General features: G+C 39.8%; 1 protein-coding gene across 1 annotated transcript in view; it reads right to left on the reverse strand.

Annotated features, from left to right (window-relative positions):
• Positions 1-4,297: 4,297 nt before the first annotated feature.
• Positions 4,298-26,621, reverse strand: part of LOC309393036 (uncharacterized protein) — a 32,793-nt gene continuing 10,469 nt past the window's right edge. The window contains exons 2-4 of the mRNA XM_081954766.1: positions 5,226-5,265; positions 5,021-5,137; positions 4,298-4,866 (exon numbers count right to left, since the gene is read on the reverse strand). Of these exons, the coding sequence (XP_081810892.1) occupies positions 4,589-4,866; positions 5,021-5,069 (327 nt within the window). The 5' untranslated portion in view covers positions 5,070-5,137; positions 5,226-5,265 and the 3' untranslated portion in view covers positions 4,298-4,588. The remainder of the gene's footprint in view (positions 4,867-5,020; positions 5,138-5,225; positions 5,266-26,621) is intronic.

The raw sequence follows: 26,621 nt of genomic DNA on the forward strand, positions 1-26,621 counted from the left end.
TATTTATCAGAACTATTTGCAAAGTTCAATGAAGTGAATTTGCAGTTGCAAGGAAATGAGGTCAATGTTATTAAGGCCAAATCTATCATCTCTACTTTTATTTCAAAGTTAACTCTATTCAAGCGCAATATAGGCCATCAAGAGCTATACCAATTTCTGAGCTTGTCTGAGCTAGAAGAGAAAGTTGGGATACAAGATGATGATCCCTCAAGTTTTTGTGACCATTTGGACATGCTGCATAAAGATTTGTCTGAGCGATATCAGGATGTTCTTTTGATAGAAATTCCAGATTGGGTGATAAATCCATTTTCAGATACTGAGGAAGACAGGGTGGTGGAGGAACAACTCATAGAGCTGCAAAATGACATTGAGCTGAAGCCAAAGTTTCAGAAATTGTACCAAGAGTTTTGGTTACAGAAAGAAATTTCTGATCGCTATCCTGCACTATGGAGAGTGGTTAAGAAGCTCCTTTTTGCATTTCCAACATCATATTTGGTGGAACGTGGCTTCAGTGTGGTCATTCAACTTCTCTCCAAGCAAAGAAATCGACTCCAGATTACTGAATGTGGTGATTTAAGACTCCTGCTAAGTGACTTAAAACCAGACATTGGGAAACTGGTATCACTTCATCAAGCCCATCCATCACATTAAGAATTTACTGAACAGGGGAGAAAGGAGCTGACGTTGCGACGGTACGACATGAGATCACAGTGGACACTTTTGCCACTGGACGGTCCATTTGGACCTAAACCATCCCGAAGTGATGGTGACAGGGAAGAGTACATCTTGCTGATCTCAGGGACACCGCAAAATCCCTGATTGATCCAAGAGAATCTCTTCTTGCCGTTGACAATATGCGCAGTCTCAAGCTGCTGAAGTCAGGACAGCTCCGCAACAGGAGGAAAGCGGAAAGAGAAAGTGTGTCCATCTGGTGAGGAAATCTTATTTTTATAAAAGACTGCCCAAAAAAGATTGAAGTTAAATTAATCTGGTAAAGGAAAGGAAATAAGCGGTGAAATTAAGCATTATTGGACAGTGTGTTATCTTATTTTATTTTATTTTTCTATGGATGGAAATTTTGTAAACATTTTTTACTAAAGTGAAAGTATCGGATTTTCTTCTTCTATTTCTTTTTTTTACTTGTGGATTAAATCTTTTCCTTTATTTCTACTATACTGTTTGGGATTGATTTTTTATTTTTATTTTGTTTCATTTAAGAATTTTGTTTCTTCTAAGCCTGAAACATAAAGAATATATAAAAGGAATATAAAGAGGGTAGTAATCTTAGAGGGAAAAGAAATTACACTGCCACTTGGAGGTTGGAGGTTGAGACCTGGAAACATTGCTTTTTCTTTTTTCCCTTTGATCATTCTGACATTGCACTTCAAAGGCTTCAGCTTGTTTATAGAAGAAATAAGGAAAAGAGCATGGGTTGTTTACACAGGTGCTCCTTGGATGCTTATTGGTAGCTGGAAAGAAGTAAAAACAAAGATTTGTTTTTAAACCAGAGTGGCAGTGTTTGCTAACTGGAAGGATGGCACGACATCAAAAGAAACCATAACATTACAACAGATTGTTTGGAATTCAAAAATTATTAGAAACAACAGAGACAATTGAGAAGAGATGGGAAAATATTGAAAATATAAATTGTAATGTGGCAAAACCTGATGGAAAAATGGAAGATATCCAGCAAATGGAAAAAGTGGAGGCTAGAGTCCAAAAATCCCAAGGGAAAAATGAACAAAGAGGCAAGATAACCATGTGGCTGGAGATAGAAAGAGTGAAACAAAGAAAGGGAGATAGATGAAAAGGTGCTTTACTACAGATTTCAAGATATAGAAGAAGAAAAAAGAGAAGAATTGATGGACTTAAGGAGAGAAACTTTGACAAAAACACTACTGATAACCAAAGATAAGCTGATTAAAGAAGCTGATGGAGGGTTTCGAGATTTTACAACATATGTAACAAGCAACAAGTTGCGAAGAGAAGTCTAAACAAATTTGATTAAGGAAATAACCAGAAATGGCAACAGAAATAGGACTACACTATTACTGGAAAGTCACAGGTTGAGATATGAAAATTAATAATAAAACACTAGTTAAATTTAATTAAAATTAGAGCATTATGTTAAAAATGTAGTGATAATGGATAAATAATTGATATTGATAACAATATATACATATGTATTGGTTTGATAAGAGAAAATTTGGTATAAATTTTAAATGGTGAAAAAAAGGGGAAAAAGTACGTTACACAGTCAAACTATTGTTAAATAAATGACTGATAATGATAATGTAATAATTCATATTGACTGGAAAGATACAGGTTGAGATATGAAAATTAATAATAAAATACTAGTTAAAATTAGTTAAAATTAGAGCATGTTAAAAATTTAGTGATAATGGATAAAGTTAGATAAATAATTGATAATGATAACAATGTATACATATGTATGGTTTGATAAGAGGAAATTTGGTATAAATTTTAAATGGTGAAAAAAGGGGGGAAAGTATATTAAATTTAGTCAAACTATTGTTAAATAAATGATTGATAATGATAATGTAATAATTTGTTTTGACATGATAAAAGGGAAATTGGATATAAATTGTAAACAATTATTAAGAAAAGAGGTGTAATTTTTTTGTTATTAAACATAATTAATTTTTATTTTGAATGTGTTATAAAGATATGGTGTGGCTGGATGATATTGAAAATAGATAAGGGAATGCCACTATGTGGCTTTGTTTTAAATTTTGGAATGTTTGTTATAATGGGACGTTAAAACAACTATAGTCATATGAAGGATGAGGTATGATGATAGCAATGTATATAAATATATTTGATGTAAAATATAATATGAATCATAGGTGATGACTGTGGAAGGGATGCATGAAAGTTCAATTTTGTTGAATTAACATTAACTAAAAAGGTTTTTAAATTGGATTTTGAATAAACATGCAATTAATTGCTACAGTTTTGAATTTTACTGTTACTATCTTCCTTCCATCGTGCAAACCGCCCAGTCACATGACCCCGCAGCCACAAACCCCAAGCCACGCCCACAGAACCGGTAGTAAAAAATTTGAATTCCACAACTGGGTGGGGGGCTCTGAGGATCAATTTGTAGCACCAAGGGGGTGGTGGACTGAAAAGGTTTGGGAAACACTGCTTTACTGACTTGAAACCCCATAGTTTTGGGTAATTTACTTAATTTAAGTGGTAAAAATGAGAGGCCATCAATAAACTGAATTTTATAATCTGGAAGGGTAATACACAGAAGTTTTTCCCCCTGACTTATAAGTTGAATGCTAACCTTTTCACGGATCAGCTGTCTCAGTACTAGTTACCTGTCATAAACTTTGGTATTGTGAGCGATAAAAGTACATCCTTTACATCCTAAACTTATGATTTATAAATTTATTTACAAACTGCTTCAGGCATCTAACACCATAACAATCCCACCTCACAACATCTTTATCGTCCCCATCCTTCAACATATCCCTTGCACATGTATAATTAGATATATGGGTGTCTGTCTCTTGGCAGCATTCAAATCATAAATGATGTATCTTTTGCCAATTCGCGGTTGGTCCAACGATTTTATAAAGCATAAATGCCCTTCCAAGCTTTCAACCTTCTCAGAGCACTGCCCACACTTAACTTCCTTGCACTTTTTGTGGTGGGTAAAGATGTAAACCTCACGTTTCACAATATTCTTTATTCTTACTGTCAACTTTTCCCTCCACAGCGAGTTGTGTGTGTCTTTCAAAACATTCCTTAGACCGACAAGACACTTTGCACCTACAGCAGCACGTCTTCTCCACCTCAACCTGCTGATATTCTTGCTTTAGGCAGGCTCTGCAAATATATTTACAGCCATGACTAAATTTATGGTGGTAGAGCATGTGGCAAAATTGACAGAAATAGCGTTCACCCAGGAAGCCCTTGATATTTTGATGCCATAGTAATTCTTGTCATGTAACAATATAAACACTATTTTTTCTTGTTGTGGGTGACCTGTGACAAAAAATAAACACCACCCGTCCTGCATATAAAATAAAAATTTTATAGTGACTCATAAATATTCTTCAAAGATATGTATCTGAGAAAAGTCAATCCTGTTTTCTGTAGAAATACCCATTCTGCTGTGAAGTTCCCTGCCCCCTTAATAATTTCTTGATTTCTAACATCTGCACCAATCAGACAGAGCAAACAGCTAGCAAAACAAAGAAATTCACCTTCCACATTGAAATCTACTAGGTGCTGTCTTTTTTTCTCCAGTACTCGGGTGAGCAGCACAGTGTTTAACTTCCTAAGCCCTCCCCCCTCCTTGTTCTTCATGGTGGTAACCACTAATTATAAATTACCCCCCCCCCCAACAATATCTCTGCCTTACTTTGAAGCAGATTTTCAACACTGGTCAGAAAATCATCAGCATTTAAATCATTCACAGGCCTCTTAAGAGAAAAGAGAGGATGATTTAACACCTCTGCATCCAACTGGAGTTGAACAAAATCATTTGGCCCTATGTTCATAGCCACATTATTCAAAAGAATCTGTAACACATTATGAATAGTCTCTATAGCAACTACAAAAGACTGGATTTGGTCAAGATTAACAAATCTATATCGATGATAGTATTCCACAGCTCTGAAATTTCAGATAGGCTTCCCCAAGCCTGCACCATATCCAGATAAAAACCGTTCACATTCTGAGAGTTTGCAGAGCTAGGGGCTTGTAGCTGGGACATAGAATGACATATATCTTCTTCTGGTTGAGATACAATCATAGAATCACAACTACCACTGTCTGCTGGAAATGCAGGAAGTCCATCACCATGCATTTTTGCTTTGTTGTAGGCCAGCTCTGGTTAAACAAACAAACAAACAAACAAGTTATCACCAACATTCCTAATAAAGTAATACCATACAACTACACACATACAACTACACACACACCTTTAGTTTCTAAAAAATAATACTAATAGTTTTGTGGTTGGATAAAATGCTAGATATTATACCTCCTAACATCATTCGTGTTGTGTGGCTTGTGGAAGACTGAGGAGTCATGTCATGCTGGGGTCCCTGGTGCTTTGCAGGAATAGTGAGATCCACGACTGGCTGATCGTCCTCCCATTCTGAAGGAAAAGAAAAATCTCAATGGTCAGAATTGTTGCAGAAATTTTTATAAGAATCTAAATGTATGAAAGTATGAAAGACAAATACCTTCATATGCCCTCAAACATTCTGCGTCTGTCAATTCATTCTAGTGAAAAAACAAACAGTCAAACAAACAAGCAAGCAAGCAAAAATGTTATAAACACATTTTACATCTAAGAGGGGTCAGTGTTTCAATAAATTAGCCATAAAACTACTTACAATTGTAGCTCAAGAATGCTTTAAAAACCATTTTGCAGCTAAGTGTTTCAAAATTAGGCATAAAATTACTTACAATAGTAGCTTCCATTCTGAATAGGGTTCTTCTTAGCGGATCAAATGGCTCTGGAGGTATGGCTATGCCAGAAACCAGTAAACATGACTGGACAAGTATGGGCTCTACTTTTATACATGCTGGTGACATCACAAATTAATTACATCAGAAAAGGGGAGCTCTTCACACCTTTTGCAAAACTGCCCACCCTGCCTACCTGGGAAGATGCATTTGAATAGTGGATAATGTCACAAATTAATCACATCAGAGCTGGTGAGTTCTTCACACCTTTTGCAACCACTGGCCAGGTTCCCCCACCAGCATCAGGAAATCCCAAATGAATAATATCACATGAGCTTTGATTAAACTGTATCTCTTGTGTTTAACATCTGACAAGGTTAAACAGGAGAGTCAGCAAAAGAAAAAAAATATAATACTTCTTTCATGTGATTTGTAAATCACATTTTATTATAAATTTCATAGCTTTAACAGTTTGTTGTAATTAATTTCTGTTACATTCTGGCATATGGACCTCTTCAGAGCCAATGGCAATTCAGTTTCAATCTTTGACATTAATGGCAGCAGTTTACTGCTCTTCTCAATACACTGTATGAATGTCTTGAGCTCACCAAGGGAATCCTGGGTGAAATATAATTTATTCACTTTGTCAATGATACGATGATCCAGAGAACATGCAGAAAGTCTAATACATAAGCTGTTAATAAGCTCTGTTTCACTGTTACCGTCCAAATTATCTTCTGATTTTAAGCAGTCTATTAAACAATGATGTATTATTTTAATAACACACGCTTTCAGAATCTGTGGCATGCTGACATTTTGAGGCTCCACTGTTTCTAAAGCAGGAAATAACATAGAATTAGATTGGCTGTTTCAACTAATTAAAATACTGTTTTCTTAATTTTTATATTGACTTACCATTTGATATTTTGCAGAACCTGCAATAAGAAGGCTTTATAAGCTCATTCTCTTCAATGAAGCCAGGTCTTTTTCGTATTCTACACCCACACTTGGGAGGTTTGGGGGTCAAATTTATATCAAACAAATCTCCATCTGAAGTTGCCATCTTCAAGAAACTGCTGAAATTAAGGACTACCTGCACAAAGTTCTCAGCTCTTGTAATATCAAGTCCTTGAGCCTTGCACGTGCCCATAATCACGGGGGATATGACATGCCCAGGCATATCCCTGGCATGCCTCTTGTGCATGCTCAGAATCACAGTGGGTGGGTAGGTGGGTAAGACATGCCCCAGCATATCCCTGACAAGCCTCTTGCACATGCCCAGAAACACAGGGGGTGGGGTGGGTGGGGTATGACAAGCCGGGGCATGTTCCAGGCATGCCTGAACAAGGCTTAACCCCTGAACAAGGCTTAACTCTTGGTGGCTTGCCTCTTGTGAAAATTTTAATTCCTGTTAATATTCCTTGTCTTTTCCTGTAGGTGGTTTCAAACGGTTACATGAGTATTTGAGGGTGCAATTGGCAAAATATGTGTCTTTAGATTTTACAAAGGTAAAAACCAATTGCAGGGTTTAAAAGGGCTGTGTTTTTTTTCCCCAGCCTTCAAGGAAATGTTTTTAAATCTAGAAATAAATACCTTTTAGAAGAAAAGGTGGGTTGAATACAGGCCCTGTCACCACAAAAATTAAAACCAACATTGCCTAGAAATAAATATCTTTAAGGGGGAAAAAGTGGGGTTAAATGCAGACCCTAGGAGAATGATTAGAAATAAAAAACATTTTTTATTTTACAACCCCCTCCCCCTTGAATGTCCATAGAAATAGTCTAGGGTTAAGCTAATCATGTACAATATTCCCTCTAAGGTGCGCGGCTGCGCGGCCACGCATGTGGCAAGAAAACACCGCGCAGCAGTTTTCAACTGCCGCGCAGTGATTTCTATTGCCACAGGCTCCAGAAGCTGGGGAAGTCCTTTGCAGGCAGCTAGAACGGGCTTCCCCGGACTTGCTTTGATGAGCACGGGGCGACTGAGGGTAGTTGTGAAGCCCCAAAGCCCCCGCTGCCACCGGAATAACTGCTGCCACCTCCTCCTCCTTCTCTAACAGCACTGCTGGATTTGGTACCCGGCGCTGCAGCTGAGTTAAAACCAGCAAAGCTCCAGCCGGCATCCCCGCGCGTGGCAGCGCCGCCTCCCCTCCGCTCGGGGCACCTGAGCTCAGCGCCGCATTACCCCTGCCCCCTCCTCCTCCGCCATGCTTTTGAGGAGCCATGAGGTTGCAGGAGCCAGTAGGAAGGCGGGGGGAGCAGGGGGGAAAAAAAGCCTCATGGCTCCTCAAAAGCACGGCGGAGGAGGAACAGGCAGGGGTAAAGCGGCGCTGAGCTCAGGTGCAAATGTGGTGGTGCTGTTGGAGGAGGAGGAGGTAGCAGCAGTTATTCTGGTGGCAGCTCGTCGGCATCTTCAGCAGCAGCCCTGCCCACAATGAAGAAACCAAAGATGGAGCAGATCCACACAGATGATGTCGCTGCAACATGACTGGTAGAGGAATTCTGGGAGTTGAAGTCCACAAGTCTTAAAGCTGTCAGGTTTGAAGACCTCTGCGTTTTTTTCTAGGGGTGGAAGGGTCTTGTAACTTGACAGCTTTAAGACTTCCATGCTTCAAATGCCAGAGTTCCTGAGCCAACAGGACTGGAGGAGGAATTCTGGGGGTTGAAGTCCACAAGTCTTAAAGCTGTCAGGTTTGAAGACCCCTGGGTTTTTTCCCTAAAGGATTAGGGGTGCAAGGATCTTGTAACTTGACAGCTTTAAGACTTGCATGCTTCAATGCCAGAGTTTCTGAGCCAACATTTTGGTTGCTAAGCAGGAGCGTTAAGTGATACTGATATTATATAACACTTTGAATTAAGTGGGTACCTTGAAGACACATAACTGAGTTTCAAATAATACTGATTTCGTTGTTGTCTTAGGTGACATCTGTGAAAAAAATTCAGGTGCTCAGACATGAAAATGTGCTGCTCAAACACTATACTTTTCTGCTCACATTGAAAAAAAATTAGAGGGAACATTGATCATGTACCCAGAGGCCTGGCATCTTTCTTGATGGGGTTAGGTTCAACACGTCTTATTTGAAAAAATAGGGCTAGGACCTTGCACAACACCTTATCTGTTAGGGCTACTCATGCTTTTCATGATGGGCTTAGGCCAATACAATGTATCCGGTTATGACCTTGTGAACCCTGCACCACGTGGGTCAATTATGCACATCCCAGCCAGGGAGGAGGGCTATGCATGTCATATCTGGAGGGTGGCGGCCGTGCACATCACTTCCACTTAGGGGCATGATCTGATGATGTAATCAGCATGTGGGTTTGTTTACTTTGATGACATCGCTGATCAAAAATACTGATAATTTTCATTTAAGAAAAGCTACACACTATATCTACTTCTATTTTTTGAGTTCTTCTATCCGGTGTATTTTCACATGAAAATCAGGGCTTACACTTCTGTTAATAGAAACATAATGTTCATTGAAAGTCTTGAGTCATCATTTCTGCTTACTTATTTCACTAGTAATTTGTTTTATGATAATCCCAGCTATAAAAAGTATGTGACTTCTGAAAGTTATTGAATCTGGATAGCTATAGTCAGACTAAGTTTCTGTACTACTGTTCTTCGGAAAATGTGGCTTGACCAAGTTATTAATAACATTTAATTAATGACAGCATTAGAATTCTTTTCTGTCTCTCTCTCTCTCTTCAAGTATGAATGTGTGTCTTAAAATCATCACTTTGAATTGCTGTTAGATATCTCTGGACTACCAATTTGAGACCAAGCCACGGGGAACTCATTTCCCAGCTAGTGAGGTACTGGATTTTGCATCAATTGAAGCTCATAGGTGGTCTTCCAAGATAGCAATATGTAGTCCAAGCACATAGAGGCAAATGCATGATCTCCTGCTTCAGATAGGGCCACAACTGGAAGAACATTCTCTCAGACATTTGATTGGCTGTTGTAGTCCAGCTAAAGGTTTAGAAAGCTGCTAAAACCTGGCCGTTTTAGAATAATTTGGAAAGCCTGGCTGGAATTTCTGATTCCTCATAGAGTGAAAGGGTAACTGAAAGTATTGGCTGTTCTTGAAACTATTAAGTAAGCTATATTGATATTCTGTTTTAATTTAATTACTATATGTAAGATGTATGTCTCTCAGAGTTGAATGTGATTGGAATAGCATATTGATGATTCATCATGTGTCATAATATAGGTGTTGACTCTTAGCAATCACATAAATAGATTTTCTCTAGGACAATCTATCCCCAGACTGGTCCTTTGAAGCTTTCAGTGGTGCCTCATTGGCATTGGAATTCAGTCTAGCTGCCTTTCTGCTGATCATTGTCTTTTTTCTCTTTCAGTTCACCTTCCCATCATTGCAGTCTTCTCAAAAGTGCTTAGTCTTTGCATAATGTGTCCAAAATTTGGCTAGTTTGTGTCCTGCTTTTATGTCTGAAATGAGTACTCTGGATTGTTATATTGTGGATCCATTTGGTTGCTTTAGTCCCATTTTTCTTTATTCATTTGTCCCTCTAAGAGCTTAAAAAGAATTTCACCAATGGATGTCAATGTGTAGTTAGAGGGGACCATCATCAAACACTTTAAAGGGTATAGCTATGCAGTTTTCTTGGTAAATTACAGGCATGGTATATTATTGCCATGAAATAATGTCTTTGTCATTGTTAGGAAGGTGTTCATTTTCTTCCAATATCCACCTAAATCACTGCAGCCCAATATAGATGCTGGCTTGCTTCAGCTGGGCATCTAAATTGAGTTAATTGTAAGTTTTAGATATGGACATGAATCAAAAGTTATGAGTCAGTGAGATTCCTATTCCCGAATAGTCCTGAGAGCAGAATGAAGTCACCCAATTATTTTTTATTCAGATTTGTAGACAGAGTTATTTTTCTTGTTAGCTCTGTTTCTCTAGGTTTTTACCTGAAAATTCAAAAAAGTGAGAAAATTTAGAAAGAGCTCAAAATTATGCAGTAAAAGTCATATGATCAATGTATGTTAGATCTTTGAATGATGTCCATACTTAGACATAGAAAAACTAGAAAACTGAGGACAATGAATATGCCAAGATTATGATCATTAGATCATAATGTAGATTACATGTCATTTAATTTCAATTTACCTCAAGTGTAGCTGAAAGAGTGAAATCATATAACAATTATCTTTCATTTTAGCTTCAGGTCTGATGACTTCCTAGAGCCATCTATGTACTTTTCTTGGCATTATTTAGAAATGGTTTGCTAGTGTCTTCTTCTGGAATGCTTTTTTGACTTCCAAGTCTAGATTACAACAGAGATATTCCCTGTGTCTCCCATCTTCCAGGTTGTTTGTGCATTGTTTTGAAGATGCTGAATTTTACAGTAATTAAATGTAAATCAATAAAATCTAATAAAGAATGAATCAGTTCTGCTTGAACCAAAAACTGAGAGAGTGACTATGAATTTGCTCGCTGTACAACATACAGAGAGGAGGAAGGCACAGTGAGTCAGGCAGCAATGACAATTCAGCATATGATTCAACTTAGTCCTTGCTATTCTTTTATCTTGCACAAATTAAAAATGCAACTGTGACTCCTACAGGAGGCAGAAATTCTCGATCAAAAAAGAGTGCTATCGGCTCTGGCTTGCCAACTCTCTGTAAGAACTTCCTTGCTTCCAGCAGAACAGGAATTCACCCTCCACTTCTTTCTACTTCAACAGAGAGATGGAACAGAGCAGAATCTTGATCCCTGTCTCTTGTGTTTGTTCTTCAGTCCAGTTCACTCTTTTTCCAGGCAGAAGATATAAAGTCTTATAAATCAAACTTGGGCAGATTTTGGGTTTATATGGAATACTTTATTTTGCCTTATAGTGCAGCTGGTGAAAACAGTGATGGGACGAAGGCCCTAACCTCTTTGCACCTAATCAAGGCGCAAACATATCTAGCAATAGGCATTTTATTGTTATGACCCACTAAAGTATTTTACCCTTTAAACAGGCAACAAGCCTGTTATAAATGCTATATACATTTGCTCTTTGGCCATTGATTTTTGTCCCTGACCAGTAATGACAAGAGAGGTAGGATCAGTCTGGCACCAATAGGCAGGGCATGGTCTTTCCTTCTGGCCCATGCGTACAAGTGTTTTCCATAGATGGCTTCATCTGAGAATCAGCTGGATTCTGGAAGAGCACAATACCAAAACAGAATTTAAAGCCCTGTCTAGCAAGGCTCCAATAGAAAGCATCTTTGTAAAAACACTTGAACAAAATGAGAGCAAATTTTTACAGGTGTTAAACCCATAAGACTAGGCACCTTTCAAAACTCATGTCCTCTTTAGCCTCATCCCCATTCCATGCTAAGAAAAGTGATAGGTCCATGATTTAAAGCAGCATGATTAAAAAGAAGGAAAGCAAAGCCAAAAGAATCCCTGTTTTTGCTGTGCCCTGTATATATAGTTATAGTTATAGTTATAATTTATTTAATTTATAGACCGCCCCCTCTCCCCGTAGGGACTCGGGGCGGTGTACAGACCATTCGTAATCAAAACAATAAAATGACATAAGACATAAGACATGCAACATAAACAACTCACACACACGGTCTGTTATAAAATCCCAAAACCAATTAAATATTAAGAACAATTTTAAAACCCATTAAAACCCCAATATAAAATTTAAAAAGCCATCCAGGAAGGTTTGAATAGATGTTAAATGCAGTTACGATTATGGTTGTAATTAAGCCAGACCTGCTACTCGAAACAGGTGGGTCTTGAGTTTCTTGCGGAAGGAGCGGAGATCAGAGGTGGTTCTAATATCGGGGGGGAGGTCGTTCCAGAGGGTTGGGCCCATCACAGAGAAGGCCCTACTCCTAGGCACCGCCCGCCCGCACTGTTTAGTGGATGGTACCCGGAGGAGGCCCTCTCTGTGAGAGCGGATTGGTCGCAGGGATGTATGGGGTAGAATGCGATCCCGCAAGTAACTAGGTCCTGTGCCATGGAGCGCTTTAAAGATGGTGATCAGAACCTTGAAACGCACCTGAAAAACCACAGGCAGCCAGTGCAGCTCGCGCAGGAGCTGATATGTGAAAGCCCATATCAGAATCAGAATCGAACTGGAAGGGACTTTGGAGGTCTTCTAGTCTAGTCCCCTGCTCAAGCAGGTGATCCTACATCATTTCAGACAAGCGACTGTCCAGTTTCTTTTTAAAAACCTCCAGTAATATTGCAGCCACGATTTCTGAATGCAAGCTGTTCCTCTGGTTAATTGTCCTCACTGTCAGGAAGTTTCTCCTTAATTCCAGGTTGCTTCTCTCTTTGATTAGTTTCCAACTATTGTTTCTTGTCCTGCCCTCTGGTGCTTTGGAAAATAAATTGACACCCTCCTCTTAGTGGCAGCCTCTCAAATACTGGAATACTGATATCATGTCCCACCTACTCCTTCTTTTCTTTAGACTAGCCAAACCAAAATCCTGCAGCTGTTCTTTATATGTCTTAGTCTCCGGGCCTTTAATCATCTTAGTTGCTCTTCTTTGCACTTTTTCCACCATCTCAACATATTTTTGTAACATGTATTACAAAATTGTGTAATGTATCATTTGTTGGCATGTGCTTCTAGACAGAATCACTAGTAGATGCAGCAAATGTTATGCTTATATCATTTCCTGTTACTTCAAAGACTGGAAGGTAGCACTTTCATTCAGTTGCAGAAAATATCTGAATTAGTGCAAAATTGGGGTTCAGGGAATGAACCTAATTGCCTATGGCATCTTATGTGAAAGACACAAAAATTGGCTATATTTCTCAATATATCTACTGGGAATTTGCAGACTTACTTTTGACTTTGATATAATATGTCTCTGTTACTTACTAAAGCGTGGCAAGCTTGATGCTGCTGCTTTAATGAATACACTAATATATCCAACTCTTAAAGCAGCAACTCTTTTTTTTCAGGAACACTTCTTCCAATGATGTTCAAAACAGGCATACCTTGATAACATCTGCACAAAGACCTAGGGAAAACTATTTTTGAAAAGATACAGTGTAATTGAGAATTAAATAGCATGGCATAAAACCGGTTTTAAATATGCAATTTGACTCGGTATTGTTCAACTCCTGGGAACTATTATGGATTAATTGTATATTACTAACAGATCTATCTTTTGCCCAATATTTTTTTTCAAAAAGCAGGTATTTGATACCTGGTTTCCTGATGTTTATATAGAGGTGTTTATACAACTCAGCATATTTGGTTAATAGCTTAGATCTCAAAAGAGGTGAAAGCTGCATCTTAAAAATGTGTAATTAAAGTGACATTGATGGAAGCCTTTGCAAATCTCTGTAGAGCCAAATGGAAAGAAGAGAGGCCCAAAAGGGTCAATCTTTCTACCAAGTATTCCTAGCAGTAGTAACCAAAGAGGAGAATGCTACTTGCTAAAAGAAGGGCTTCTGCGACAAAAGAAGCTGTTTGGCAGCCTTTCATATCTAACTGTAAGAGAAGCTCATATGCATAGCGCACAATAGCCAAGGCATTGTCTGGTGTTTTCTGTGCATGAACCAATTTGACTTGGATCCTGCTGACACAGCTGTGATATTACTGTGAATGGGGTCAAAACCTGGCATGGCAACACTACTGAGTCACATTGAATGTGTCACTATATTTAGCCAAAAGAAGAACTGCAATCCATAGCATACCAATTGCTTAACAGATGGAAAAAGTTGGAGTATTTGTCAAGTGCTTCAAATTACATGCTACCCTATATCTTATTTTCCAAACTTTATTGCATCAGCTCCCACTGAAAGCCAAAGGTACCCCTAACAGAATCATTTGGAAAGTTCAGCAGAATCTACACACACACACACACAATTTCATATGTGTGCATGTACATAACAGTATGTGCACATTTGGGTTAAAATTATAATTTATTACAATTATGTATTGCCAAAGTCCCAGTGACTTGGGTATTGTACATGAACAAAATACATATTTTCAAAATGAATGCATTAATTTTTAACAGAAGATGCTCTTACAGGTCCTAATATTCTTGATTTTTTAAAATAGTATCCCAGACAGAATTGCCAACTAATTTATCAGCAAAACTAACAGTGCTCTTAGTGTTCAGGAAGAAAAGATCTTTGTTGGTACCTTGAACTGTTGACAAGAGAAGAAAATATTAATGTGGACAATTTCTCAGAATAAATGAATACTTCTCTGTCGCTGCCCCTATGAGACACAGAAGACTTTCAAAATGATAAATCAAAGGCCTAACTGTATGATTGTGCTGAAGGATGAGGCTGAAAGTCTTAACCTCTATTAAGTGATTTTTTTACATGTGGCTTTTCCATGTGGTATAACATGTAATATTCATGCAGAATTATTTAACTAAATTCATTCCATATTTTAAGACCTGTAGAACTAAGAGATTCAATTGGATAGATTGTAAATCAGAATTTGTTGAACTATTTGGCTTTGATCTTATTATGAAATAAACAAAGCATTACAAGTAATCTGTCTGCTTGTACCTAAATTATTGTGTATTGTATTTTGATTTGCATATGTAACTGCTTGGGTTGTATCTTGGACTTTAAGAGAGCTAATTTCAATAAACTTAGAGCTTGGGAAGAATTCCATGGATGAGAATCCTCAAGGGGAAAACAACTCAAGAAGCTTGGGGAATTTTGAAAAATGAGATTATAAAAGCCCAGTCTAGCCAATGAAGAAGAAAAATAACAACTCCCAAAAGAAACCAGCATGGCTGCATAAAGAACTCTCTGACAAATTGAAAGACAAAAAAGATAAGTATAAAAAGTGGAAAGAAGGGGACATAACTAAGGCAGAATATCAGTAAATTGCCCAAGCCTGTAAAGGTGAACTGAGGAAAGCTAAGGCTCACAATGAAGAAAGGCTTGCTACAAAAGTAAAAAAAAAAAAAAAAAAGCTTCTTCCAACATGTTAAAAACAAGAAAAAAGTTAAGGAAACAATTGGTCCATTGCTGGGAGAAAGAAGGTGACAAGCAACAGGGAGAAAGCAAAACTATTTAACTCATTTTTTGCATCTCTCCTTACACAAAGGGAAAAAAACAGTCCAACCTATCAAAAACAACACCACAAAAATCAGATTAGGAACACAAGTTGAAATAGGGAAGAAAATGGTAAGTGAGCACCTGTCTACCCTAGATGAGTTCAAATCACCAGGACCGGATGGATTACACCCCAGGGTTCTGAAGGAACTGGCAGACGAGATCTCAGAACCACTGAAATATATCTTTCAGAGATCCTGGAGCACCAGGGAACTGCCAGAGGACTGGAAAAGAGCTGATGTGGTTCCCAACTTCAAAAAAGGAAAAAAATAGATCCAGGAAACTACAGACCTATCAGCCTGACCTCAATAGCAGGAAAGATTCTGGAAAAGATAATCAAGCAACAAATTAGAGAACACCTAGAAGTAAACAAAGTAATAGCCAAAAGCCAACATGGGTTTGTCAAAAACAGATCATGCCAAACTAATTTTATGAATTCTTTGACAAAGTGACAAAATTAGTGGACCAGAGGAATGCCGTCGATATAATTTACTTGGACTTTAGTAAGGCATTTGATAAAGTAGACCACAATCTACTAGATAAAGTAGAAAAATGTGGGTTGGACAGTATCACAACCAGATGGATTCATAACTGGCTGACCAACCACAGCCAATATGTAGTCCTCAATGGAACTGCATCTACATGGAGGGAAGTATGCAGTGGAGTACCCCGAGGCTCTGCTTTAGGCCCAGTACTCTTCAACATCTTCGTCGACGATTTGGATGAGGAAATAAATGGGGAATTCATCAAATTTGCAGATGACACCAAGCTGGCAGGAATAGCCAACACTCCAGAAGATAGGCTTAAGATACAGAAGGATCTTGGCAAATTTGAACATTGGGCACTATCTAATAAAATGAAATTCAATGGTGAAAAGAGTAAGGTTCTACATTTAGGCAAGAAAAACGAAATGCACAGGTACAGTATAGGTGGTACCTTGCTCAATAGTAGTAACTGTAAGAAGGATCTTGGAATCCTAGCAGACAACTATTTAAATATGAGCCAGCAGTGCAGCAGCTGCCAAAAAAGCCAACACAGTTTTAGGTTGCATAAACAGAGGGATAGAATCAAGATCATGTGAAGTGTTAATACCATTTTAAAATTGCTTGGTAAGGCCACACTTGGAATACTACATTCAGTTTTGATTGCCACGATGTAAAAAAGATGTAGAGACTCTAGAAAGAGTGCAGAGAAAAGCAACAAAGATGATTAGGAGACTAAAAAATATGAAGAACGGTTGCAGGAACGGTCTAGTTTAATGAAAAGAAGGACTGGGGGAGACATGATAGCAGTGTTCCAATATCTCAGGGGTTGCCATAAAGAAGAGGGAGTCAAACTATTCTCCAAGGCACCTGATGCAGAACAAGAAGCAATGGGTAGAAACTAATCAAGGAGAGGAGCAACTTAGAACTGATGAGAAACTTCCTGACAGTTAGAACAATTAATCAGTGGAACAGCTTGCCTCCAGAAGTTGTGAATGCCCCAAAACTGGAAGTATTTAAGAAGATGTTGGATAGCCATTTGTCTGAAACAGTATAGGGTTTCCTGCCTAGGCAGGGGGTTGGACTACAAGACCTCCAAGGTCCCTTCCAACTCTGCTATTGTATCTATTGTATATAGCGGGTAGGAAAGACTCTTGTTATTGTTGTTGCAAGTAAAATTCTTCTTAACATTTATTTCAGAAATATCCTAGCATCAAAGGATGCTGTTAAAATTTAGTTAATTCAAAACAATATTTAAAATTATTTTTATAAGAGGAATTTCTAATTCATTAATGAAAATTAATCTTTCTGCACAACACCTCTAGTTCTAATTAAAATATTTCTGAATTGATTTTAAAACCTCAAATCTTTCCTAACCAATATATAATATATAAAAATGCATTTATCTAACAAAAGTTCACCTAAACGCTATGAAATCTTGGACTTGCATTGCATATGAAAGTACTAGTCCTTGTACCAGTGGTGGGTTGTAGGCGGTACGCCGTGGTACAAGCATACCGGTGCCTGCCAGGAGCACCGGGTACCGTTCCAGTATGGTGCTCCCGAGGGCCCGCCCGCCCGCCTGTCCTTACCTGCATTTGAGCTCTTCAGCACTTCCGCGCATGGAGCATATGGCACCTGCGCAACGCTCCGCCAAGCAGCTGGGGCATCGTGGAGCGTCGTGGAACATCGCATGAGGTAAGGATGCATGCGCACGCTGTGCATGTTTATGTGGTGGCCGCCAGGCCCTGTTGCACCATACTGGTTACAACGGGATCTGGAACCCACCACTGTCTTGTATCCTGTACAAGTGATAATTGAGGGCAAGTACCTTCCAAATCTAGAAATTCCAGTTCATATAGCTATCAAAGCCGTTGATATAACTTTGTGAGTTCGTTCTTTTTTCTCTCGTCTTTGAGTCAAAATTGTCCCCTGCTGGCTTTCTATTCACAACATTTTCATGATAATAATATAGAAGCACTTGGCTGTTGTTTTATGCCAAAATCTTTTCCCCAATTTTCCAGTGTAATCCTGGGCGTCTTCTGCAGAAGTACTAAGCTACTATAAACGTTTTCAAGATTATGGAAGTTCAGATTGCTGCTGTCTAAATCCTAAAACTTTATATTTTTTTTACTTTTAATTTCAACTTCTAAAGCATTACAATTAACATTTCTTTTTTAAAAACTGAATGGTTTGTGGTGTTAAATAGCAATGTAGCTAAATGTCAATGGAGATTCTCAGGCATCCAGGTCATGGTTGTCCAAAACGTGTTTTTACAAAAGGCAACTAGACTTTGTTTTTTTTCTTGAAGATGTTTCATTTCTTATCCAAGAAGTATCCTTAGTTGTGAGTGAATGTACTCAAGTCAGAACTGAAGAAGCTTCTTGGATGAGAAGCAAAACTTCTTTAAGTAAAAAAACTGAAAGTCCAGTTGCCTTTTGAAAAAACACTTTTGGGACAAATAGCAATGTAATCTTAACATTAAATAGAGTATAGTTTAAAAAATACACCTGTTACATACAACATTTAAAAGCTATAGGGTGAAGAGACAAAATATTAAAATCCTAAACAACCTTTCCAAAGAGAAAAATATAGAAAAAATTCAACAGCAAAATACCACAAAATACCAAAGACATTCCCAGAAAAGAGAGAAATAGACACAGGGAAAGAATATATATTCAAATTCATGGACACATACGCATATGTCCTTAAAAATAAAATATGATTTATTTTATAAATTATAAACATTGTATAACCTGTTTTATTTTTTTCATTGTTGCAATCCAATTTTTCAACCATTAGTGAAGCCTAGAATTATTTTTGTACCTCTCTGCTAATACTAAATCCTAAAACTATCCCCAATATACAATGATTTTAAATATGGATCAATTCTCCTTGGGCTAAAGCCTTTTAGATAGTCAAAATGTAGCATATCTAGACTGTACTAGGACTAATTCTTATCATTCTCTTCAACAGAAAGATGCTCAGTATATATATAATAAACCAACAAGGTTTTGGTCCATTTCTAACTAAAAGTAATTCCGAAGCAAAATATATGGAAACAAATGTGACAATACACTGAGAATTCAAAGTTAAAATCCTACAATATTATAGATTTTTTTATTTTAAAAACTCATAAAACAATGAAAGACACTCAATAAAGGGCACAGCACCATTAATTTAGATAATAACCTGGGCAAATAGATGGTTGGTATTTGATCCAAAAACATAACTACGGCACCAACCACAATGGGGCAGAGAAGGAATTCCATAATTGGGGTCAAGAACCAGAAACATACATTTATATGGATAAAAATGGAGAAATCAATGTATGTATTAGTATGGGGAGGTTTCTTTGTAGAGGGGAAGGATGGTTTTGTATGTGTTGTTTTTTTTAATATATATTTCACTCCTGTAAAGACATTGTAAGGTTGAATGGATATATGCAGCTGAGCAGGTTGTCTAAAACTTTTCATATGTGAATAGCTCTAAATTTAAACAAGGCCCAGGCCATTTCAGCAAATACAGGAGACATTTTCGCCCAAGGGTACAACATCTTAATGGCATATTTCTCCTATGAGAGTAAGTCTGGAACAGAGTGCTCCTTTATTGATTCTCCTCTATTTATACAGACTGGAATTATAAGTCCTCTGATTTCATATTAGGAACCAGGCAATAACATAGAAGCAAATCCTCTGTTTGCACAGTCAGTTCCTTGCTTTATATAAACTATGGACCTGGATTCCAATTTCAGAAAGTCCTCTCTGAAGTTCAGGCTATAATAAAATTTCCTCCACACTCACTTTGATTTTCCTTACAACCAAGTCTCTAAGGCACATATTGGACTTTGGTAATATTTCAACAGAACTCAGAATTTGGTAGTACTTGGTGTCTGCATAGTTTAGAATCAGGCCTCGTTAATATTGAGACAGCAAAGGGGAGTATGAAATCCGCAATCTTGTGTGGAAAGGTGAAGAAAAATATCCCAAACCATGGCAAACCACGTCTATATCATCTAAAGAAAGTTGCACGTACAAGAAGCTCAGCTTGATTTGAAGATTTATTGCTATTATTAATAATTAAACAAGTTGAATCAGAGCACGTGAAGTTTCCAAGTTTGGTAGTCCAACCACTACTCTGCAAAAATACCAGGCCTCACCCAGCAGACCTTCTCCAAGATTGTTTTCCTTTGAAAATAATTTCAAAAGCTTGTTTTTGTGCATAAAACTAAATTAGAATTAATAGGGAAATGTTCAGAAGAATTTGTCCACTGAAAACTTTATACAAGATAAAAGTTATCTCGGGGCAAAAGTTAATCAAATCAAATTTCCACTTAATCTCTTTTTTAGCTTGTTCACTTAAAGGCACCCCATAAGCCAGTTTTCCTTCCTGCAATTTAAGTCCGTTGCTTCTCCTTCCAATCAGAGCGGTCAAGGCAAACAAACGACCCTTGTCCTCTTTATTGCAACCTTTCGGAACCGGTCAAGAATCAGGTTTCCCATCCCACAGGAAATTCCATACTTTTGACCTGAATTACATTTTTTGTTCTAAATCAGAAGAAAAGTCAACGTGCCTGCTCTGCAAATGAACCTCCCACCTCCCAGCAATGCCCCATTACCCCCATCAGAGAGACTCACTGTAGCCAAGCCTGCTGAACCCCAAAGCAACATTGTCATGTCTATGCTGGCCCGGAATACACCCAATATTCTCAGATTCCTATTAATGTGGAATGTTTGTCCTGCGAAATGCAGCTCTAGTGGAAAATTCTGGAGGTGGTGTTGGAGGGGGAGATGGGGAGGAGGCAGCTTCTTTCCTGTCAAAACATTGTCATTCTAGGAAAATTATTTTCATTGTGCAATACTATTGCAAAGAATTTCCTGCCTGGCCTCAGTTGCAGACCAAGAGAATTCTGTATTGATAACAACTGACACTCAAGAAAAATATGCTGAAAGCCACCGTGAATTGGTTTAGATACTAGATGGCTAGGAACAGCCCTGGTTCTCATATGTTTTCATTCATGCAGTTTCGAAGGCCAAACATCTCTGCACTATTTGCCCAGACTGACATCATTGTTATACTAGCCATTTCTGACCAGAAATATATGTGTGTGTCTACAAATATGCACACAGAATGCAACAGTATTTCTTCTCCCCCCCTCCCCCACCCCTTCAACTTTCTTTTTTTTTCCCTTTGGCAATGCATTTGCTTTCTACAGTTCTGCAGTTCATTATATTCAATCTCTAAATGGTACTTCAGAATTTGTACTGCGAGCACAGAGGAAACTCCTGCCCATTTTGCCATTACTAATTGTGTGTTTTCCTTGTGGAAAAATCGGCAGGCAGCAGATAACTGCACTAGTTGGACAAATAATTAGACTGGATTTCAGGCAACAGAACGCTTGGCTTGCTAAAACATTCTGGATTTTGGGAGGAAGTTCTTTTCCCTTGGGCATTAAAATTTATCCAAGCACAAGCCAAACCATGCCTTATTTTGTCATATTCACCATTTTACAGTCTGTATTGATTGTCTAAGATTAACAAAGTTGAGTCGCGATTGCATTCTTCCAAACTATTTCAAAATGTCATGTGTGGTAACCTTGTAGTTGTTTTTTACAGCAAGCTTTGGAGATCTTTAACCAGAACTTACGCTACTCTGTGTCTGATAAGAATCACTTTTGCATGTCTGGAGGCCCTCCATCATTCAACCAGGTCAAAATCTAATAAGGTCATGGTCCTGAGACCAGCTACATTCCTTCCTTGCGTCTTCCTCTTTTTTTTTCTAAGCAAATAATGTAATGACGAGTTCTTGACTCTCCAAAAATTGCAGTGATTTCATGGACCTTCACTTGTCTTAATAAAAGTATGTTTTCTTTATATATTACTATTTGTTGTTGGTGTATTATGGATTTCTCAGAAACCAATAGCAGCAGACAAACTTCCTTTTCTATTGCTTCTGATCTTCTCTTTGCAAGGTCCAGTTCTTTGACATTCTTCAATGGACATGCATTCTCAGTGCAGATTATGCTGTGCACTGGTTCAGGCATCCTAGAATCTTGTAGAAGATAAGCATATCTACTATAGGACTGAAGAACCTTCAACCTCTTAGCCTAATTTCAATAGCTCTCTTCAAAAGATCAATTTAGATCTCTGATAAGATAGAATTGTCCTTCTTGCAGGGCAAGTTACTTGACAGAGAGAGAGAGAGATAAGGTGGTGTTAAAGAAAACTAGGGATGGGAGTGGGCAAGAGGACAGATCAGGAATGTCAAATGGAAAAAGATTGTCAGAGAGAATGATCCCGGCTGACAGTAATGGCTCTGACTCCACCTATACCTTGTTTCAAAATGGTCCATCAGAATAATTCCCAAACCTGGTGCTTTAAGTTCTACTAATTGACAGATTGTTCTATCAAACAATCTGAATCTTTCCAAGAACAAAAAGATAGTTATTTTTTTCTGGAAAGTACATACATACATACATTCATACATACATACATACATACATACATACATACATACATACATACATACATACATACATACATATGTTAGTATGGATAACATCAGTGGTGGGATTCAAATAATTTAACAACCAGCCCTAATGAACAGCTGGATAGGCATGGCTCAGTGGTCATGTGACTGGGTGGGTGATTCACCTTATCTGTTACAATGTAATAAGGGTTAACCGGAGAGGCAGTTTCTGTAACTAGAGCAATAAAGATTAGGCTAGAAACACCACCAGAATGTTTCCTTCCTGCCTTCCTTACATAATTAGCCCTGTAAAGTGGAAAAAACAAAATGAGATTTCTTCCCCAAAACTCCGAACTGCTTAGAAAGTTAACAACCGGTTCTCCCAAATAGGTGTGACTAGATGGATTAAGTTTATAAAAATAGGAATAATCCTGTTAACTATGATTTCATCCTAAAAAAATGAATGAGTACTAACTGGGGCTAAAGCCGTGCTGTAACTGTGGGAGCTGTCTTCTCCTATGTCCAAACCAAAATCCAAACCAAGATCCCAGTAATAAAAACTAGGGCAAAATGCTATTTTAGTTTGATTTCTGTGCCTAAACCTTTTGTCTCTGGCCAGTGGATGAGTGATCTGGGAGTAGGGGATTTAACCATCACTCCCCTGTCATGGTCAGATCACTCACTTCTCCGACTTGACTTCCCTGGTGCTACCCCCCGCTGCGGGGAGGCGGAGCCGGAAGATATTAGATGGTTCCGCCCCAAGCGCCTGATGGAACCAGATAAGTTCCAGATGGAGCTTGGGCCACCTCCTGTAGACCTGACCCGCCACCGGGTAGAGGACCTGGTGATCACATGGGAAATGCGACTACCGGGGCCTTAGACCGAGTGGCGCCTTTGCGGCCTCTCCTGCGGCAACGAACCACCCTGGCCCCTTGGTTCACCGAGGAGCTAAGGGTGATGAAACGCCGCAAGAGACACCTAGAGAGTCGTTGGAGATCCTCCCGTTCCGAATTTGACCGAGCACAGGTACGAACCCATTTAAGGACGTACCTTGTGGCATTGAGAGCGGCCAAACGTCAATATTGTGCCGCTCTCATTGCATCCGCAGAGAACCGCCCTGCCGCCCTGTTTCGGGTGACCCGCTCCCTTCTGTTTCAGAGGCCGCGGGAAGCCCCTTTACAGGGCAGGGCAGAGGAATTTGGGAAATATCTGCAGGATAAAGTCGCTCAAATCCGGAAGGAATGGGTCCCTTTCAGTGGTCTAGTGGAGACGTCTGAGGCAAGTCTTGAGAGACCACTCTGGGAGGAGTTTGACTTGGTTGCCATCGAGGATTTGGACAGATTGCGTGGACGGCTGCGACCTACCACATGTTTGCTGGACCCGTGCCCCTCCTGGCTTGTACTGGCATCCTGGGAGGTTACACGTGACTAGGCTCCTGGGCCTAGTGAACGCTTCGTTGGGCGAGGGGTCTCTTCCGGCCGCCTTGAAAGAGGTGGTGGTGAGACCCTTGCTCAAGAAGCCTTCCCTGGACCCAACGGAGCTAGCCAATTATCGTCCTGTCTCCAATCTTCCCTTTTTAGCGAAGGTTGTAGAGAGTGTGGTAGCTTATCAGTTTCCACGACACCTGGAGGAAAATGATTATCTAGACCCGCGCCAGTCCGGCTTCCAACCCGGGCACAGCACGGAGACGGCCTTGGTCGCGTTGGTTGATGATCTCTGGAGGGCCAGAGATAGGGGTTGTTCCTCTATCCTGGTCCTATTAGACCTCTCGGCGGCTTTTGATACCATCGACCATGGTATCCTGTTGCACCGACTGGAGGGGTTGGGGGTTCGGGGCACCGTTTTGCGGTGGTTCGGCTCCTACCTCTCCGGCCAGACGCAACGTGTGTTGGCAGGGGAGCAGAGGTCGACCCTAAGCCCCCTCACTTGTGGGGTGCCACAGGGGTCGGTCCTCTCGCCACTCCTGTTCAACACATACATGAAGCCGCTGGGCGAGATCATTCGTGGTTTCGGGGTGGGATATCATCTGTACGCTGTACATTTCCACCCCAAACCACCCCAACGAGGCCGTCGAAGTGATGTCCCGGTGCTTGGAAGCCGTACGGGTCTGGATGGATGGCAACCGACTCAAACTCAACCCCTCCAAGACAGAGTGGCTGTGGGTTCCGGCCCCCCGGTTCAACCAGTTGTCTCCATCTCTGGCCATTGGGGGCGTACAGCTGGCCCCCGTGGAGCGGGCTCGCAATTTGGGCATCCTCCTGGATGCCCGGCTGTCCATGGATGACCATGTGACAGCCGTGGCAAGGGGGGCGTTCCACCAGGTTCGCCTGGTGCGCCAATTGCGCCCCCTATTGGACCGGGATGCCTTACGCACAGTTAATCATGCGCTGGTGACGTCTCGCCTGGACTACTGCAATGCTCTCTACATGGGGCTTCCCTTGAGATGCACTCGGAGACTGCAGTTGGTCCAGAATGCGGCCGCGCGGGTGATTATGGGGAGTACTAGGTACTCCCATGTAACACCTCTCCTGCGCAAGCTGCACTGGCTTCCTGTGGTCTATCGGGTGCGTTTCAAGGTTCTGATAACGATCTTTAAAGCGCTCCATGGCACAGGACCTAGTTATCTGCGGGATCGCATCCTGCCCCATACATCCCTACGACCAATTCGCTCGCACAGAGAGGGACTTCTCCAGGTGCCGTCCACCAAACAGTGTCGGGGGGCGACACCTAGGAGCAGAGCCTTCTCTGTGGCGGGCCCAGCCCTGTGGAATAACCTCCCCCCTGATATCAGGATTACCTCTGATCTCCGCTCCTTCCGTGTAAAGCTCAAGACCCACCTCTTCCAATTAGCTGGCCTGGCTCAACCATAGTTTTATCCTATCGCTCCTGACGGGTTTTTTAAATTTTGTAATTTTAACTGAGGGTGTTTTAAATAGTTATTTTAATTCTATTTTATATATATTTTATGAGTGTTACCTCCTCCATGTACATGTACGTGTATGTGTTTATTTGTATTTGTATATGTATTGTATATATATGTATATTGTATGTGTTTTATTGTACGCCGCCCCGAGTCCTTTTGGAGAGGGTGCGGCTAACAAATTAAATTTCATTTCATTTCATTTCATTTCATTTCATTTCATTAATTGCTGCTTCGGTCCTGGTCTCTAAGAAATGCATTACTAAGCAGCTTCCCTTCGCCTCAGAATGTTGGACTGGAGATTCCCTGCCCTGCCCTGCCCTGCCCTGCCTTTCTTTTCTGATGTCCTCTCCTTTCCCAATTTGGGGATGTGAAACATCTGTAGGCTGTTTTTGCAACCTACTCAGTGGTGGGATTCAAAAAAATTTACTACCGGTTCTGTGGGCATGGCTTGGTGGGCATGGTGTGGTTTGGTGGGCATGAAGTGGCTTGGTGGGCATGGCAGGAAAAGGTTACTGTAAAATCCCCATTCCTTCCCGATCAGCTGGGACTCAGGAGGCAGAGAATAGATAGGGGCGGGGCCAGTCAGAGGTGGTATTTGCCAGTTCTCCGAACTACTCAAAATTTCCGCTACCGGTTCTCCAGAACTGGTCAGAACCTGCTGAATACCACCTCTGATCCTACTAAACAAAGAAAACAATAGTCCAGAGCAAATTATTGCTGGGAGATTGAGTTTACAGTGTAAAACAAGTGTCCATCTTGGTTCTTTATTATCCAGTCCAAGAACAGTTAATGAGTTTTTAAAAAGAGAAATTAGGACAATAGTCCAACCATGATTATCTTGAGAAACCAACTGAGAAGACACATAAATCACATGACTGCAGGCTTCTCCAAAATTGTAAGCTGTATTCTTTTCTGCTAAAATTATAGTAATTATGTCTAAATTTATTTCTGTGCATATGAATCAACACATGCACATACTGTATTGTGCAAGATACATTTCTTTTTTCTTTTTATTCATTTCAACTCACGAAAGTGAAGGTACTCAGGGTTCTCGATACGTCTCTGCCTGCCTGGCTAGTGTGTAGCAGGGTAAACTCTCTGAAAACAGAATCAGATAGGACCAAATCTGATACAGAAAAAGAAGCTGGAAGAAAAAGATCCAGTCTGAAAGTGGATGGAATTCAAAGGAAACTTCAGAAAAAAACATATCCCCCAAAATGTCCCCAAT

The sequence above is a fragment of the Natrix helvetica genome, assembly GCF_964273705.1.
Source record: "Natrix helvetica genome assembly, chromosome: 5".
Taxonomy (NCBI): Eukaryota; Metazoa; Chordata; class Lepidosauria; order Squamata; family Natricidae; genus Natrix; species Natrix helvetica.